Consider the following 19,886-nt stretch of genomic DNA (forward strand, 5'->3'; position numbering starts at 1 on the left):
CTACATATAGCACTCAGTAACAGACCGCTAACATCTGACATAAATCAAGCCGTCACTGATTTCTAGAACTGGTTAAACACAGCGGCTGATAAGGTTGCACCTGAGGTGGCCAAGATACCTCGACTTAAAAAGGTCTTGTCTCCCTGGTATTCGCCCAATCTCAAATTAGTAAAGATCAAGTGTAGGCAAAAGGAACAAATTTGGAGATCCCAATATGATGATGCACACAAGAAAGAATATTGCGCAGCCTTGGAAGAATACAAGGCCGCAATTATACAGGCTAAAGCTATTTACTATACTACTAAAATCCAAAAAGCCGCTAACTCCTCAAAAGAATTATTTCAAACAGTCACTGCTCTGCTGAAATGCCCGCGTGATGCAATGTTTACACCTGATCAAAAATTTGTAGACAAATTAGTGGCTTTTTTCCAAAGCAAGGTGCAATCTGTATATGACAGTCTGGAAAAATCAACAAATAACACAGGAGCAAAAGCCCTAGCTCAATCTGAATTTAGGGTAGGCCATGAAGGTTTTCTATCCTTTCCACTAATTACAGAAGAAAAGGTAGCGGAATTGGTGCTAAACATTAAATCTGGCTCCCCACTGGATCCCTGCACATCATATATGCTACATTTGGCCCCATAGGAGATCAGTTTATCCCTATCACCAGTAATAAATAAAATTTGTCTGTAGGAGTCTTTCCCGAAGCATGGAAGAAAGCATGTATTCGTCCCCTTTTAAAAAAGTCTAAGTTGGATCCACTTGACTATCATCTCATTTCCTGTTTACCTTTTGCTGCCAAAGTGTTGGAGAAAGTAATAAATATGGAACTAACATCATTTCTGGAAACCAATAACATCGTAGATACCTTGCAACACGGTTTCCGTTCAAAACACTCTACGGAGACAGCCTTGATCATGGCAACAGAGGAGATCCGTAAGGTGATTGATGAAGAGGGAAGGGCGGTACTGGTCCTGATCGATCTACAGCAGCCTTTGATACAGTAAACCATACGGTATTAAATCAAAGGCTACAGGATGCAGGTATCAGCGGTACAGCTCTCTCCCTCCTATCATCCATTCTATCATCTAGAAAACAAATGATCTCTTGGGATGGATACCGATCGGAGGAATTCTCCCTTCCTGGTGGAGTCCCGCAAGGTTCGGCCTTGTCACCAACACCCTTTAACATTTACGTAGCCCCTCTGACTAGACTGGTTAAGAACTATGGCTTTACATTGATGTCCTACGCCGATGATACTCAGCTCATAGTTTCTGTAACGGAGTCTGCAGATACTAGAGCAGCTGACTTCTGTAAATGTAACTCAGCTCTGATGACCTGGATGAGTTCGATCTTCTTGAATTTGAACAACGCAAAAACGGAAATCTTGGAGTTTGGTGCGAAAGATTCTATCTGGAATCAGCTGTGGTGGCCTAGTACTGCTGGCACCTGCCCAGTGCCAGTCATAAAGGCCAGGAATTAGGGAGTTATGTTTGATAAAAATCTCACCTGGGCGTCGCAGATCAATCAGGTTACGTCCGCATGCTTCTTCACTTTAAGGGGCTTGAGAAAGATTCTCCCTTATATTCCTTTCTCCCTAAGGAAAACGGTGGTTGTAGCCACCATTTTATCCAGAATTGACTATTGTAATGCCCTCTATCTGGGAATGGGTGTTTCCCAATTGGACAAAAGTCAGTCTATCCAGAATGCAGCAGCCAGAGTCTTGCTGGGATTGCCTAAGCATCAGCCGACATCGAAAGTGATAAAGGATCTCCACTGCCTTCCGGTACGAAAACGCATTGAATTCAAATAAATAAATCACTCTGCCTGGTGCACAAAGCTCTGTTTGGAACTGGGGCCTAGGATGTGCAAGCTCTGTTCTCACATGACTCTCCTCCCCGGACTCTAAGGTCATCCACTCTTGGCCTTGTACAAATCCCAAAGATAAAAAGAGTATGTTGCGGAGGAAAGCGGTTCTCCTTTCTAGCTCCCAAACTATGGAACACGCTACTAGTACATTTGAGAAGATTACCTCACAGATTGGCATTCAGGAAAGAAATCAAAACATGGCTCTTTTGCCAACACTAAAGTATGTGTGTTATGTCTTAGCTTATCTTTACCACAGCGCCAAGATGCTTCGGCAGTAGTGTGCTTTACAAGTACCGTCAGTGAGTCAGTCATATAGTTAAAGCCAGGCCTTACTTGTGTGTGAGTACTTTTTAAAATAGTCCTCATCGCACAATCTGTGTGGTACTTAAAACAAAAGACCTGGCATATTGATTTCCTATATAGACACTGGTGAAGTAGAGACAGGGCGAAGTGTAATATATACCCCTAAATATTTATAATGAATACTAATGGCTCAGACTGGGGAGCTGAGTTTAGATTATAGGGAACAGACTAGCAAGAAAGAGCATTTCTGCTCAGCTGAGATCTAAAGTACAGCTGAAATGAAAAAGATGGGAAATTAGATCGACCAATTATCCACTGAAATTATGGACCCGCAGAGTTTAGGGGTAGAGATGAAATGCTGGGGAAAAACCTTTGGCACTGTAGAGGGCACCGCTGAAAAAGTAGGAGTCCAAGGGGATGCAGAATAGCAGCAACGTGAGACCCAAGTCAGCATTTGCCTCTCTTCTCCCTATTGCATTTCTTCTTACTTTTGTTAGTCCTATGCACCAAAAAAGGACTATTCAAGTTGGGTTGTGGCAGCAGATAGTGTAGTTGTATTTAAATTCCTCCTCTCTTCTTACATATGGTGTGCCTAAAATTGACTTTGAGTGTACTTCAATGCAGTGTACCAGACCCAGAAAGCACTGCTTCCAACCGACAGATACCCAAACTTAGAGGGAGATTGGCTCAAGGTGTGGTGTAATTGTTAAAAGAGTTGAACACATTTTTTCATATTTACTGAGAACAACCTGTACAGAGTGTTATGTATTGTTAGGAGTTTGGAAAGGATGATAGAGCTCTCCAGCTGAAAGGAGGCATGTCAAGAGACTGGTTTCTCCAACACCCTTGTCATGTCTGTGCCTCTAGAAACAGACATCGTAGGAGCCATGGTATCACAGGTAGCTGATAGGGTTCACATCCCCTGGTGAAAGAAGAGAATTACTAAGATGAAGTAAAAACACAGCTCTTCATTTGAAAACATGCCTCTGCAGTGTAGTGATGTCAGTCAGTAATTCCAGTAGCAGCCACAAAGTATGCAGCACTGGGGGACTTGCTCGTAACTATTTTCTTGCTTCGGGAGTTGGATTCCCCTCTTCTGCAGCTTCCAAAAAAGCAGTAAGATGACCCAGAGGAATCTGGGTGATGTAGTTTGGCCTGAAAAGCAGTAGCCTAAATCATAAATCAATATGGTTGACAAGTCTATTGTTATGATAGGATGTTCTCCTTTGTTTCCCCTTCTGTCTCTCGCCTCTTCCATAGAGGCGAACAAAGATACTATTCCCGCAGACTAACAGGTGTCGAAGTACCACAATATGCTGTTTCCTGAAGCCAGAGGCAGTGAAACCTGCCTAATCCTAACCAACACTCAATGTCTGCAGGTGATCTTTGTCAGTTCCTTTTTCAGAATCCTCCATCATCACACTGGTGCCTGACAAGTTCATGATCGGAGACATTAAATTACAGAGCTGTGAATGAAAAATGCATCCCTAAAAAAATAACTAGAACAAACAAACAAGTTCCTTAGCTTCCATAAGCTCTTTCTGGTGCATACTCTATCTAACTGCAGATTCCTCATCTTTTGAATTTCCGCAGCTGCCAGACTGGATTAGGAAAGTATCGTAGCAATTGCTCCTGTGAGCCAGCAGGTGGCACCATCGGACTCTTAGTGGACCTTGATCCACCTATGGTAGTGATGGCTGGTCATTCATCTAGTGCTCTTTTGTGCACTTGATGTAAAAACAGTTCTAATTGGTCCAGAAGATAAAGCCGCTCCTGCTCATTAGAGAGGCGAGATAGAGCGAAAAAGGCAGAGAGAGCAATGGACTGGCCCGAATGAAAGGACAAAACATATTTCTGCAAAAAGGAAGTGTGAGTCTGCGGTAGCAAGTATCCAGCAAAACAGTGGTGTATAGAGGTTGCACTGACAGCGCTTGGAGCTCGCTGACATGTCACCAAAAACTAATTTAAATGAGAAATACCATCTTGATGGTCAGTACATTTGGATGTTGTGTGGGCTCGAAAGGCGTGTACATTGAAAATGCAAGGATAACATTAAGGCCCCATTGAGTCATAACTAAGTGTGCAGGGAAAAACATGCATGCGAGACCCTCAAAAAAGATAACACAACTGGTGACTTGAACAAAGAAACGGACGGCGACCATCGTAGCAATCCCCAAACCTGGGAAAAAGCCGGAAGAGTGTACATCATATCTCCCTATCTCCCTTCTCAATGCTGAGGTTAAAATCTTGGCTAAACTCCTTGCCACCAGGCTGATGGATCATCTCCCGCAACTCATACACCCCGATCAGTCAGGCTTTATGCCACATAGAAAAACCGCCCTCAACCTACGCAGGGTACACACGCAAAGATGGCATTCAACATGGTGGAGTGGCAGTATTTATTCGAAGTCTTGGTGCATATGGGAATTGGCCCTAAATTCGTGGCCTGGGTCCGGCTGTTATACGCTGAACCTGTAGCACAGGTGGTGGCAAATGGCCATATTTCTCGAACATTCCAGTTAGGGCGGGGAACCAGTCAGGGTTGTCCCCTGTCGCCATTGCTCTTTGCGATCGCACTGGAACCATTGGCGAACCAGATACATTCACTTCACTGCTGAAGGGGATTACCTGGTCGGAGGGTTGGGAAGACCGCCTATCTCTGTACGCAGATGTTATGCTGGTGTAACTGACGAAGCCGGAACGAAGTATTCCGGCGCTGTTGATGTTATGCGACGAGCAAGGGAAGATATCGGGGTACACTTTGAACTGGAGTAAGTCGGAACTATATGTACTGCAGGGCCCGACCCCCACACTGTGCGACACCTGCCCTCTAAAAGTGGCGGGGTCCTCATTTAGATACCTAGGCGTCCATGTTACGAAGGATCCGGCTGCGTTCTTCCAGAAGAACCTCACACCGCCGTTGGATCGACTGAAACAGGACGTTAAATTCTGGGCAGCGCTGCCACTGACACTGTTAGGCAGAGCGGCACTATACAAGATGATGTCCTTGCCCCGATATTTGTATATCCTAGAAAATACTCCATACCCAGTAGACACGAGATTCTTTAGGAGGGTGTCGACGTTGATAGCCGGCCTCATGTGGAACAACCGCCCGGCACGAATAGCCCAGGCCAAACTGCACAGGGGGTGGTACGATGGAGGGATTGTGTTGCCAAACCTGCAACTCTATTACTGGGCCGCCCAACTGAAGCCCATCAACCAGTGGCACATGCACCACAGGAAGACCCAGCATACAGGGCGGACAGGGACCAGCTGGGTACCAATAACATAAGGGCTCCTCTTTACGACCAAAGAAAAGTGCGCCCACTCACGGGGCCCACAAAGCTTACGGTAACATTGTGGCATACAGCACAAGCAAAAATGGGATGGAAAGGGAAAATTACAAAACTCACCCCACTGTGGGACACGCAGGCACTGGGTAACTGGAGACGTAGTAAGGGTTTCACACTGTGGGACAACATTGGTCTGTCTACAGTGGGGGATCTGTGGGAAAAAGACACGATGACCCCCTTTGACCAGTTGCGGCAGAGGTATGAGCTGGGGCCCACCGGACTGTTTAGATACATACAGGTGCGACACGCTCTGTTGGCAGTAATTCCAAGTGGCACGAAAGTCCCAGAGGCATCTCCCCTCGAGGACCGCCTCCTTACGGACTATATGCAGGAAAGGGCGACGTCACTCACGTATCGCAAACTGATAAATAACCTAGTAGACCCAACAATAAAACTGAGGGACAAATGGGTGGAAGATATAGGAGAAGTGGATGAGTACGAATGGAACGAAGCTTTGGCGTCACCTAAAGAGGTGGGCATATCGGCAAAGTTTCGGCTTATACAGCTTAAAATCCTACATAGGGTGTACTACACGAGGACGATGCTCCACAGGATCCAGAGGGCACAACATCCGTATTGCCTTCGCAGATGTGTGGAAGAGGGGACATTGTTTCACACTATCTGGGAATGCCCTCGCATTCAGGAGTTCTGGAGACAAATCATGCGCACCATATCTCAAACACTGGGGATATCCCTAGTTCCCGAACCACGGAAGTGCCTGCTCAACATATGGGGCCCAATGACCTTACCCGACACGGACAACAGATGTCCATGATAGGTATGATAATAGCTAAACGCGACATAGCGCAGAAATGGGGAGCGGCAGATACCCCGACATTAACACAATGGTGCTCAAACATGGACAGGGTTATGATAATAGAGAGGACAGTATACACCAGAACAGCATGCCCACGTAAATGGAACAAGATATGGACCCCATGGAACGTGTTCAGGGGGGACATATGTGAACCGCTGGAAGAAGAAGACATATTGACGTCGGATGAGGAGGTTGAGGACGACTAGGGAGAGAGATGGTGGAGGGAAGGATGTAGACCCAAGGGCCTACCTAATTACATGAAGGGGAAAGGGTGAGAAGGAGAGATGGACTAAAAGGTAATAACTGATCATCATGTAGAATCACCCTACAGGGTATGGAAAACGCTACTGGCACACAAAGTGGTCTTAGATCTGCTCACTTAAAACAGACGCCTGGCGATTGAAACCGGATTGGGGGTGATACACCCGTTTCAGGTAGATTGAATGACCGACAGGGGCAACTTCATGTTAATATTGTTTATCGTTATAAAATAAAAATTAGACCTACAAATATCCGCACGCTGAGCATGAACCAACTGCATATGTAAATGTACAACGCCGCCGCACCTCCGGGTTGGCGGCATACGGGCTGTGTAATCAAGTACATAATACGTACATACGATAAGGTGGCGGCCGGCCACAGAGGTTGTAGGCCAAAAGCTGTGTGCTGTTTGCAAATGGTCAATAAAGATCTTTAAAAAAATGTTTTAATAAAGAGCATTTATCGCACTCCTGCCGTCGCAGCATGGTTTGAAGCTTATGGTTTTTAGATGGATCATTTCCCAGAGCACTGTCTTTTTTTGGTGAAAAATGCAATTTTGGCATCAATGAAAATCAAAACAATTAATACATTTGCTGAGCTTGTATATAATGCAAGAAGTTATCTATATATATAGTAAGCATTAGAATTGTTTTCTTCTGAAACTGGTGTGTTGTTTCGGTTTACCTGGTGCTCTGAAAGCCCTATGGCCCTATTAGATCTTAGAGGTGCCATGTTTAGGTTAGATGTATCTGGAAACAAGACTGGGCACAGAAATATAGCAACACCTAAACTGGTTTTACCCTTGGAAAAAATGGCTTTGGTGGACTACAAATAGGGAAATTGAGAGACCCTGCAATGACTTATAAACAGCCATTTACCCATTGAGGGTCCCTAGGCATAGGCCTCCTTTAGGAATCTGAATTCTCCAAACTCACCATCCTGTTCAGCAACACTGGCCGATGCTAGCTTTTCTCAAGAGGAGGCCGCTTTCCAACTTGCAGCCTCTCAGTATGCCTCATCCTTTCACGAAGAGATGTACAGGACAACCTCCTGTTTAGGAAAGCCCATAAAAACCCACATATTTTCCAACTTCTCTCTTTCCAGTGCAATTGTGCACCAGCGCAATGCAGCGCATGGATCTATAAACCTTTGATGATGTAATGCATACCAAAGTGAACTGCTGGCTGATTACCATACCAACAAGTAAATGGCAAATAAAGAAATGAGGAAAAAAAAGCCCAGAGAAGCATGCTGTAGGAAAGAATGCTCCCCAGCGCCCACTGACATTCAATTCTCATCACATGTACTTCGAAACCTGCAATTGCACTCCATAATCAAGATACAAGCTGTAGGAGGGTTGGTACTTAATCCCTAATTATCTTTCAATCCAACAGTCAGCAATTCATGTATCTGCAAACAATAGAGAGAGTGCTCCTCGTGGTAGCTCAGCATCTAACTAAATACTGAGATATAGGTGCTTGCCAAAATCTATGTTTTACTACTGAGGACTGAACTTGATTACGACTTATTAGCCCTGATGAAGTCGTTGGAAATGATCCACGAGACGAAACACGTGTTGCCTTCAATCTGTTGTGACTGGCTGTGATATTACATATTTGGAATTCTGGCGCTTGGAATAAAACAAAGAAATGACCATAACTACAGACTGCTGGATTTACTTTGGAATGGACATTTGCTCAGGATAAGATTGGGTTTGTATTGTTATTTTGGGATTCCATCACTAAACCTTGGAACGTTGGGTGGACGTTCCACTTATCCTTGGAGCAGACTTTGGAATTTTCATTGCACTGACAAAAGCAGGAGTTGGCCTTGACACTTTTAGACTGTTGTAAAATTTAAATATTATTGTTTAAAGAATAGACCAATAATCATTCTACTCCTCGTATATGTTACACACAGAACACACGTCAGGACCCCCGGTTACACTAGAGTAGTGGAACCAAACAGTGTTTACGTTTTAATGATAAAATAAGAAGGTCCATCAGACATATTTATCTCCACTTACGCTGTATACTTGTATCTACCTGTTTGTCTAAGTACCCTTTTGCTTCTGGATCGGCCAAGTCCCATATCTGTGAAAACAAGAAAGGGAATGGTTGTCAAATGAGTCAGGGAACTTTTAATGTTGATTCAATTTTGCTGCTTACATTCTAAACTTGCATCAGAATGAGATGGCTCATCAGGAGGAAACTGCAAACACATGGAACTCTGTGTAACCTTCAGGAACCGAGCACAATATTAGGAATATAGTAGGTGCTGTCAAGATTAAATCACAAGCAGGAGGTAAGCCAGCCTTGTGCCTCCATCTATCAGATGAGTTAGGCCAAAAGGTTCAACTAAACCAGACTACAACATCCAGACCACCTTAGGAGTGAGAATGTGGTCTCCATCAAACATTCAGTGATATGATACATTTAAGTGCATTCTGCAGAGTACAATTAGACTCTGACTCCATATCACTGGGTCATGTTCCAACAGTCGCCTAGGTCAAAGCTTTGCGTGACCACAGTATTTACCAGGAGAGGTACAGGGCAATTGGCTAAGCTATACAGTGCTTCCTGAATTACACAACAAATCTGAATGGCATAAAGGACACCAGAAGAGCATAAACGACCATCACCATGTAATATTTAGGGCATGTGATACTTTGTTACATTAACAAAGCAACGTGCAACTCTAATCCACCAGAAAAGCATCACAAAAGAGCAAAGAAAGAAAAAGGTGGCAGCTGCAAAGTATTAACGTTCAGCTGTTGACACTAGAAAAAGTGACAGAAATTAATATGAAACATGTAAAACGACTGGATGAATCTGGGACTTGGTATTGGAGGCTTTTCGATGGCAAAAAATACATGTTGAGCACAACAACCACTTCAAGTTTTAAACCACTGAAGTTCAATGTGTTCTTGTCTTTTCAATGGTTGTACACAGTTTGCTATTCCCTTACCCAACAATACAAGATCCAAAGGTTTCTAAGTTGACAATGGCCCATAGCAATGTCTGCACTCTCAGTCAGCAGAAAAGGCATGCATTTGAAAGCTGTAGAGGATGGTAGCTAATATGCCATGTCTGCTATGTTTGCATCATTAGTGTGCCACCTGTTATTATTGGAGAAAGTAATGCATAGCTCCCCCATTAGGAAGGAGGCATCCAGTCGCACAGCTCAAAAGTTAGACAATGATGTCTATAAACAATTCATCAAAGTTGATTCCACACAATGTTGAGGTTCCTTAAGTGTTTAATTTTTGATCAAAAGTTCAATGTAGTTCCATAAAGCATAAACTTCATTCCAACGAAAACATCATCCAGTTATAAATCCTCCCCAATGCATTTCGGGCAGATGCCAAGCCCTTCCTCAGGGGGCCACTCTACAAACAAAAAGGAAAATACCAAAGTATCACTGAATATGACCCATATTATGCTAGCATAACATCTATCAAATCAAGTCATTATGTCATTAACCACATGTGCAAAAATCAGAGCAGAAAGGTGAACATAGGTCTCTTGGATCAAGTTCCTTAAAGCAGAAAATGCCAAACGTTTAAAACATTCGTGAACGCTATAATTACACTCATGATATAAAAAATGAAGTGCCTAACCAAAATGTGAAAGTCGTGCTCCCTTAGTGAAAATGGTAAAGAAAACAACGTGTCAAAAGTAACCAACCACCAAGGCGTGTGTGAAGTGAGCTTAACCCATGGTGTGACGCACTCGCAAGCACAGTACTCACGGACAAATTACATCCGTGACTCTTAGGTCGCGATATCTGTGAAACACTTAAGGAACCTCAACATTGTGTGGAATCAACTTTGATGAATTGTTTATAGACATCATTGTCTAACTTTTGAGCTGTGCGACTGGGTGCCTCCTTCCTAATGGGGGGAGCTATGCATTAGTTTCTACATTCATGCTGTGAGGTACAGACAGCGTAATTCCCCGTGAGCACGCCACAGACCATTACTTTGATTACTCTTTGAACTATCTTCGCTGTGCAAGTCCTTCTCCCATTTCTTTGGATTATCACTTTTCTGTCCCAAGGACTTGGCACGCCTCTCATTCTAAACATGAATTACGATAGCATATCCAGCATGACTGATCTCAAAGCCGACACCTTCGCCTTCTCGGCGGGGGATGCTGATAAGATTTACGGAATGATCCAGGAAGAAATCACTGCCGCTGCTAGCACCCGCAGCCCTGAAAGCAACATCACGCAATTACTCTACTTACTAAAAAAGGAATGTAATCAGAAACTACATGCTTGCACACTCGTGCGGTATCACCGAGCCCAGCGGATCCCGAGGGGCCTACGGGTTCCCTTGAAACCTCTTTTGTGCAAAAACAATGCGAAGTTTGTTGAGCATTAGTTCGCAATCCTCAACAAATGTTCGCTAGATCTCATCCTACTGATTGTGGAGGAACTGTCTAAATCTCTTGAAGAATTAGCGAAAGAAATCAAAACCATTCGGACGGAACTGGACGATGCCATGGACCCCACGGAACTGGCTACCATGTTGGAAGATGTGAACACTCAACTCGAGAAACATACACGAGAAACACAGGAACGGAAACTACGAAAGTACAAAAGGGATACCATTGATTACAAGCTCGGCGAGGTGTACACTTGGGCAGAAGTGTACGCCCGCCGACGCCCTAATCGTCCTTACAACCCTTACTCTGAAAACGAAACATCTTCTTCAGACGGCGAGAGCAGAACCTCTGCTGCCACACCCACTGAACAACAACCTAGTACTTCCAGCACTGCGGTTCATTTTTTAGAGGAGGGCCAAAATCAACCTACCGACCCAGGCGGGGCAAAACCCGCAGAGGTAGAAAAAGAACAACCAAAAGTCAAGAAACCGAACCGCCGCAAATGAGTACACCCGACAATCTGGCGATTAACATTTCATCGACTTCATTGTCCAACGAAGAAATACAAGTGTTACAGAAAGGCCAAACATTTGTACCCACAAGGAGAACTAACACGTTGGAACTTGAAGTGAGCATGTTCAAACTTGTTCGCAATATCAAACTGCAACACTATTTTCAGAATATAGTGACTCCGGCAAGCACTGATGATGACATGTTACGTGGACTACGCCCACGTAGCACCTTTATGGCTCCCGTGAGCCACAAGATCATTGACATGTTTGAGAACATGGTGAAAAGAGACCTAGCCAAGCTGCCATTTCAAGCCAGGGCTAAACGTGAGAATCTTACTGTTGCCGAAAAAAACACCCTACTCAAAATTGCAAACAATCCTACTATTCTGTATCAAACAGCAGACAAGGGAGGCGCCCTAGTCATCATGGACGCCACATTCTACGAAGAACAAGTATTGGCCCACACCAGTGATACCAACACCTATGCTTCATTGACGGCTGACCCCACTGAAGAATTTATGACTGTACTACTTGAGATCATCAAACGAGCTTTCGATAATGGAATCATCAATGATCGAACTTGACGTTATTTGACTCCTGACAACCCCAAGCCACAGACACTATATATGTTGCCCAAGATGCACAAGCATCCGACTAGACCACCATTCAGGCCCATCGTGTCAACTAAAGGGTCCATCCATGAACACGTTGGAAAATTTTTGGACAGATATCTTCAGCCTTTTGTTTTAAACACTAGATCACACATCAGGGACACCACTGATTTCCTCATCAAACTTGAAGAAGTGATTAAGACACTAGGAGATGAAGAATTATTGCTGTGTACTGTGGACGTTTGTTCACTATACACATCAATACTACACGATTTGGGTATCAACGCCATCGAACATGAATTATCCAACTCTGATCTGTATTCAGACATGCAACTTGTGCTCATGGAACTAATGGTATTCACACTGTACCATAGTTACTTTACTGTTTTCAACCAATGGTTCCACCAGCTGTGTGGAACCGCCATGGGAAATTGTGCAGCGCCGTCATACGCTAACATTTTCATGAAATCCTTTGAAGAAAGACATATCCTTAACCAAAATGCCTGGCAAAATCATGGTAAACTCTTTTTGAGATTCATAGACGACATTTTCACTCTATGGAAAGGAACAGAGATCGAGTTGACTGATTTTTTAACGACTTGGAATTTGATCAACGACCGAGTGCAATTCACTTGGAATATGGACAGACAGAACATACACTTTTTGGATGTTAAGATTCAATGTAACTCTGGGAACTGGAGTACCACAATTTTTCGAAAACCCACTGATCGTAATTCACTTTTACACCATCAGAGTTTTCATAGACCTGGGCTGAAACGTAATCTGCCACTGTCCCAACTTATGCGAGTCAAACTCATAGTCTCCTCAGAAGACACATGTCAGCAGGAAATTCTCAACATGGTAGAACGATTCAAGGCACGTGGTTATCCACAACCAATCCTCGATACAGCAGTCACCCGGATCGGGGAAATGAAGCGTTAAGATTTGCTACAAACCCGTGTCAGGACGGAGAGCATTCGGATGGTAGCGGTCTCCAAATATACCATTATGAGCAATCAATTTAAGAACATTATTTGTAAACACTGGTCCCTGCTCAGTTTTGAACCTGACTTTAATGGTTTTTGGTCAGCCACCGATGTTTGCGTACACCAGGGGACGCAACCTCATAGAAATTTTGAAGAGAACTAACAAACAAAGTGAACCAACTACCTTCAAAGGTCTTCGACCCTGTTACAATTGCAGCAATTGCAATAACTGCATCCAAGGCAACGTCATCAACCACCCTATGAAGGGTCATCCAATCAAATTGAGAGTAAATGCCACCTGTAACTCTGCCAATTTAATTTACATGCTAAAATGTCCCTGCGGGAAATGTTACGTTGGTCATACTGAAAGAAAGATCAGAACCCGTCTACTTGAACATAAAAGCAACATAAGAACTGGGAATATCAAATCCACTGTTGCAGCACACTTTGTTGAACTCAAACACTCTGTTGCCCAACTCAAATATCTGGTACTTGAACAAGTTACTCCCACACACAACAACAAGCAGACTTTGCTAAAGAGAGAGAACTTCTGGATTCGCTACATGGCATCGATGCAGCCACACGGCCTGAATGATCGCATGGAATTTTTATGTTATCTTTGAATTGATGATCACATACCTATATATCTACCACCGTACTCATGTATAACTGTTGCATTATGTCATAACATTGTGTTATTGTAATGTTTTCTGTAACCTTTACATATGCTTTTTGCCCTCGTCGCATCACTTATGTCACTATTCTTTTCTTACGGTGACAGACCTTTTTTGGTTTTAACACGGACTTACACTTGCTTTACTTCACTTCCCTTATTCAATATGGGGTCACCTTTTTTCTTATTAGTCCGCTTTCTATCTGCATGCACACGTGGGAAGCCGGTATTAATTCCCTCTGAGTTTGAACTTCCGTGGGGTTCCCGAGACTGAGTTGACGTTGTTTCAGAACAACCTTTTGACACTGTAAGTACTCCACCTTGGGGACTGTGTTACCATCTCGGCACACTTGCGTGATTTACTCCAAACCGCATTTTAATCATTGTTTCATGTTTCTCAGATATCGCGACCTAAGAGTCACGGATGTAATTTGTCCGTGAGTACTGTGCTTGCGAGTGCGTCACACCATGGGTTAAGCTCACTTCACACACGCCTTGGTGGTTGGTTACTTTTGACACGTTGTTTTCTTTACCATTTTCACTAAGGGAGCACGACTTTCACATTTTGGTTAGGCACTTCATTTTTTATATCATGAGTGTAATTATAGCGTTCACGAATGTTTTAAACGTTTGGCATTTTCTGCTTTAAGGAACTTGATCCAAGAGACCTATGTTCACCTTTCTGCTCTGATTTTTGCACATGTGGTTAATGACATAATGACTTGATTTGATAGATGTTATGCTAGCATAATATGGGTCATATTCAGTGATACTTTGGTATTTTCCTTTTTGTTTGTAGAGTGGCCCCCTGAGGAAGGGCTTGTCATCTGCCCGAAATGCATTGGGGAGGATTTATAACTGGATGATGTTTTCGTTGGAATGAAGTTTATGCTTTATGGAACTACATTGAACTTTTGATCAAAAATTAAACACTTAAGGAACCTCAACATTGTGTGGAATCAACTTTGATGAATTGTTTATAGACATCATTGTCTAACTTTTGAGCTGTGCGACTGGGTGCCTCCTTCCTAATGGGGGGAGCTATGCATTAGTTTCTACATTCACGCTGTGAGGTACAGACAGCGTAATTCCCCGTGAGCATGCCACAGACCATTACTTTGATTACTCTTCGAACTATCTTCGCTGTGCAAGTCCTTCTCCCATTCCTTTGGATTATTGGAGACAGAGCATTAGCAAAGAAGTCAGACGGTGATGTGTGGTGGAAGAGGCAGACAGGTGCCCAGGCACATCCCAGGTTTACGACAGATTCAGTTAAGTGTCTGGTGAATGGTTAACCATTTGTTTACATGGCTAACTGACATGGAGGTACTACAGCACAGAGTATTTAAACATGCTTCTGCTTAAGGAATACATTTATCTAATAAAATATGGGTCATATATCTATGCTGAAGAACCCTGAACAATGTGTCATGGTGATCATAGCAACCCAACAACAGTATGCGACCAGCCCGGGAAGCTCTGATCCAGTTTATGGCGAGTCTGCAAGTGGAAGTGTGAAGGTGTTTTAATCCTGAAAGGGATAAATGGTTTGCTTAGTAATACTTGAGAGTTCTAATCTGCACTGGTCCCCAGGATACACCCACATTTTCCTGCCATTAAGGGGATCATGGATGATGCGGATTCACTCTGGTTTGTTGCTATTCAATGAGGTATCATTTTACAAAAGTGTGCCTGTAAGCAGGATTTTTTCACCTGTATACAAAACTGAACTTCAGCAAATTCCCAAAAGGTTCTTATAATTAGAAAATATTTACGTTAAACTGTGAAAAGCCATCTTACTTTTCTGCAGAAATGAAATTATTAGATTTACATTTCTGATTGAATATTTGCAACATTTGCAGTACAGTTTGTGAAAATGGAATAAAAAACGAGCCACTGAAGACACTATAATTGGCAAAGAAATGCAATTTTCTAACCATTTAGCACAGTAACGTTTTAGAAAGTGCAAGAAATTCTGACATTGCCAGTGTTTGGTGTAAAAACCAGCTTGTTAAGATATAATATATAAAGATTGAAGGATTGATTTGTTACCAAGAAGGAGTAGGAATAATAATAACCCACCTGCAATCTGTGATGATCCTACCTAACAGCAATATGTGGAAATCAGTGATGTTTATCCTTTGCCTTCTTTCCTCTCTAAATTGTCCTCTACTTAACGGCCCCACCAGACCGCCGGGGATGCCTGGTCTCACCCTGGAGATACCCATTAAGGGACCATCTCTCAGGGAAGCCAGGAAGGGTTTCGCAGCGGTCGAAGCGCCTTGGGACCCTACGGGTAAGTAGTGCGCTATATAAATGCATACATACATACATACATACCCCTCACTTGTTAGACACAGTGATATGCTGAAGACAACACATTCAGGAAAGTCCAGATTGGAAATCGGTTTTCCTGCCTACAGAGATGACCATTTAACCACAATAACACACCTCCTACCATAGCAATAGTGATTACACAATATCATATATAGAGGAGGTATTTATGTGATACTGGGTTTTTAACAATCATATAAGGTAACAAGGAAAATGCTTAAACCAGGATTAACTACTCCACGACCAGTAGGCAACTGTATCAACAGTACCTTTCCCAATATAACGTCGGAGAGGCCAGACCTTTTCAGAAACAGCGCTGCTTCGCCGGGGCCCACCTTTCCAGTATGGGTTGGATCCACCTGTGAACAAAAAATAAATCAATGCAAGATTACACAAAACAAAAGTGAAACAAATGACTTACATTCAAAAGGAAAGCAACCTTGAGAAAGAAACACAACCCTGCTTGAAACCAGTCAGCCCTCCGAAATGTAATGATACATTCCATTTGCGTCTGCAGAAACAGAGTCTTGCTTCACGGCACAAAATTTAGGATGAAAAGAATCTTTGATGTAGGATTCACAATGCAACACGGTAAAGTACAACCCTACATCATTAAATAAAGTTGCAAAGAGAAACAGCAATTCAGAAACGTCTATAAAACAATTTATAGGGGAATATATCCCTATACGGAAGTATATGAATCTACAGACAGGAAAATAATCCCAAATGAAGACACAAAACCCCATATAGAAGAAACCCCACATGGAGGAACAAAATTGTACACAGCTGAACCGAACCCCAAGATGGACCTGACTCAATCGGTACCCAACATAGAGTAAGATTCCCATGTGGGAGTACGCAACTCAACTCAACATGGAGGAACATAACTCCACAGAGAGTTACACAATCATCTAGGGAAGAACAAAAGCCCCACTGGAGGTACATAATCCTGCATGGATTGATATAAATCCAAACAGAGGTACGTAATCCTGTATGGAGAAATATAATCCCATATGGAGGCATATCCATCATAGCGATACACAATCCAGCATTAAGGAATTAAGCCTCGTATGGAGATGCGCACTCCTACACAACAGACTATAACCCTGTATGGAAATACGTAATAATACAAGGAGGAAAATAACCCTACATACATGTACGCAATACCACACTGGGGAACATAGCCTCACATGAAGGTATGTAATCCAACAATGTAGACCATAACCACACTCCTAAATATAGTAATAAAAACACACATAGACATACGCAATCCTACACAAGCAAACGTAACCCAAACAAAAAAGGAGGAACCCAATCCTACATGGAGGAACATAACCCCACAAGAAGGTACGCAATCCACAGAGTAAACTAACTCCACAAGCGGTACACACATTTGTACAGAGGAAAACAAGCATGAAGGAGTTGATGTGATGCTACAGAAGTTAAAATATCTGTATTAGGCAATGTAAAACGGCCCAAGAAACCACAACTCTGCATATCAAATAAAGGTAACATTCACAATACAGAGGGATATTCCTTGTAGACATTCTTAAATAACTAACATTCCAGCTTTTCTTATGTATATATATATATATATATATATATATATATATATATATATATATATATATATATATATATATACACACACATATATATATACACACACATATATATATATACACACACACATATATATACACACACACATATATATACACACACAAACATATATATATATATACACACACATATATATATATATAAATATATACACACACAAACATATATATATACACACACAAAAATATACACAAGTAAATATTTAAAAAATGTAGTGAAGAAAACACTCTTCAGTGAAACTTATTTAAAAGAATCAAAAATCCAAGAGTTAACTGTTGAGTTGATGGCACCAAAGAAGACGGTCACGCATGAGAAGAATGTCTATCCCTTGTAGCCAAAGTCTGCCTTTGTTGGAAAAAGAAACTCTTTTAATAACCCATCTGCCACAAAACACTCAAGATCTGGCAAATGTATGCAGACCAGAAATCTCCTTCTTGAAAGCAGACCCCATCAGATGCTGCTGCAAGACTAATGCACACTTAATCACGCTACCACTCTTCCTACGAGCTCCCACGAGGAATCTTCAGGGAATAAAGTGCCTTTTAGGCACCTTTTTACAATCAAGACGCCTGCTTCACATACCAGTATAAGCCGCATTCACGAGCACACTGATGCTGTGGAGTTTGAATGCACTTTAGAAACAGATCCTCTGCATGGCGGAATATGCAGTGTATGCACAAGAATGGGTGACTCTGCAAGTAGTATTTACATTACAAACAAAATGGCTGAGCACACTAATTCTTAAACACAAGTGTAGATGCTCACTTGGAACAAGAATGTTGTTGATAATACTGAAATCCTGCCCAAGCGAGACTCATTCAAAGACCATCACTTTGTCATACGAAAGGTTTAAGTGATTGCCGCCTGTCCCAGGTTATGTAGCTCCCGGAGGACGAACTCCCAGTTGTTTGACTGTGCAATGATCCACCGCCATGGAACGCTGGAAGGCTATCGTTGGTGAGATTTAAGGTAGGTTAATGCGAGGTGTGTCATTTAGATCACAATGACATGCAGACCAAGCGCAAACTGGTTACAGTGTAGAAAGTAGAAACCAGGAAAAGAATCAGGGAGGAATTAAAGACAACGGGCAGAGTACAAGAGCACACGGTTATAAGGAGCCTTTACAAAACTGTCTTTCATCCGGCACTGAAAACAGCACTAGAAATCGAATTTTCCTGTACTCAAATCCCTATTCAGCTAAAATTTAAAACAGGATGCTTAATTGTGGGCAAAGTAGTCCGGAAGATCTAATCTATATTTGACAGCAATTGCATGGATTATTATTAATCTCCGTTAAATCTTTGTTTCTTTGTTATATTTTGGGCAACATACATGAAAGTAAAAAAATTAGAGTGCTGGAAAAGCTTTATGGCCAACCAATAATGTAGATAAATTAGAGATGTGGGCTATATTTAGAGGGTTCTCTATCGAAGGTGAGGGATTTTTGATTTTTTTTCTTTTTAAAACAGTGAAACAGTACTTAACAGAAGTGATTCAATAATTCTCACCATATGGGTATTCCTCTGGGAGCATGCCATTCCTTTGCTTCGAGTTTGTCTGTGCCATTATGAAAGACGACAAATTAAAATCTGTCTCAGCCGCACTACAAGGTGAACCACCCAGCCTGAAATGCTAGGCCATGGTCCCTCTGAGCAGGAACACATGCAAATTCAGAAGCACTTCTAGCCTTTAAGCCTTTCTGGTTAGATTAGTGGGAGCTCAGGACGTGCATCGGGGCACACTGCTCCAAGAAGAAGATGATTCAAATACGCATCAAAACCATGTCAGAAGAAAGTACTTGCATTTGTCTACAGTGAGGCCTGCTCTGTGTAGCATTCCATACCACTGGTCATAGTGGATTACCTAAATAATCCATGTACCAAACACAACTCCTTTCACCAAGACCATCTCTAGATTAGTGACTGGGTGTGATCCAAACGAGGTATGACTGGACTGGATGGCAACCTCGCCATATATGCTGAATTGTGCACACAAGGCCATCCTTCAGGTCTCTTTGGATGAATCTGGATATGCATCTATCTTTCATTCTAAACATTTATTTTGCAAACAATGAATATCTTTCTTATGCTGGACTTGGCACTCAGGCTTCCCCCTCTTAGACTGTGGTTGTCAATCTGTCATGACATCAGTAAACA

The 19,886-nt window shown here is 42.5% G+C and overlaps 1 protein-coding gene across 7 annotated transcripts in view; it reads right to left on the reverse strand.

Moving 5' to 3' along the window:
• Positions 1-19,886, reverse strand: part of EPS15L1 (epidermal growth factor receptor pathway substrate 15 like 1) — a 303,568-nt gene that overhangs the window by 218,063 nt on the left and 65,619 nt on the right. For 6 of the 7 annotated variants that reach the window (XM_086946920.1, XM_086946917.1, XM_086946921.1 and 3 more), the window contains 2 exons: positions 16,377-16,466; positions 8,649-8,696 (listed from right to left, as the gene is read on the reverse strand). In XM_086946920.1, coding sequence (XP_086803046.1) covers positions 8,649-8,696; positions 16,377-16,466 — 138 coding nt within the window. Of the gene's footprint in view, positions 1-8,629; positions 8,697-16,376; positions 16,467-19,886 lie in introns of those variants that run through there. The other variant, XM_086946922.1, reaches the window with a different exon arrangement.

This window comes from Lissotriton vulgaris, chromosome 12 (assembly GCF_964263255.1).
Source record: "Lissotriton vulgaris chromosome 12, aLisVul1.2, whole genome shotgun sequence".
Lineage (NCBI taxonomy): Eukaryota > Metazoa > Chordata > Amphibia > Caudata > Salamandridae > Lissotriton > Lissotriton vulgaris.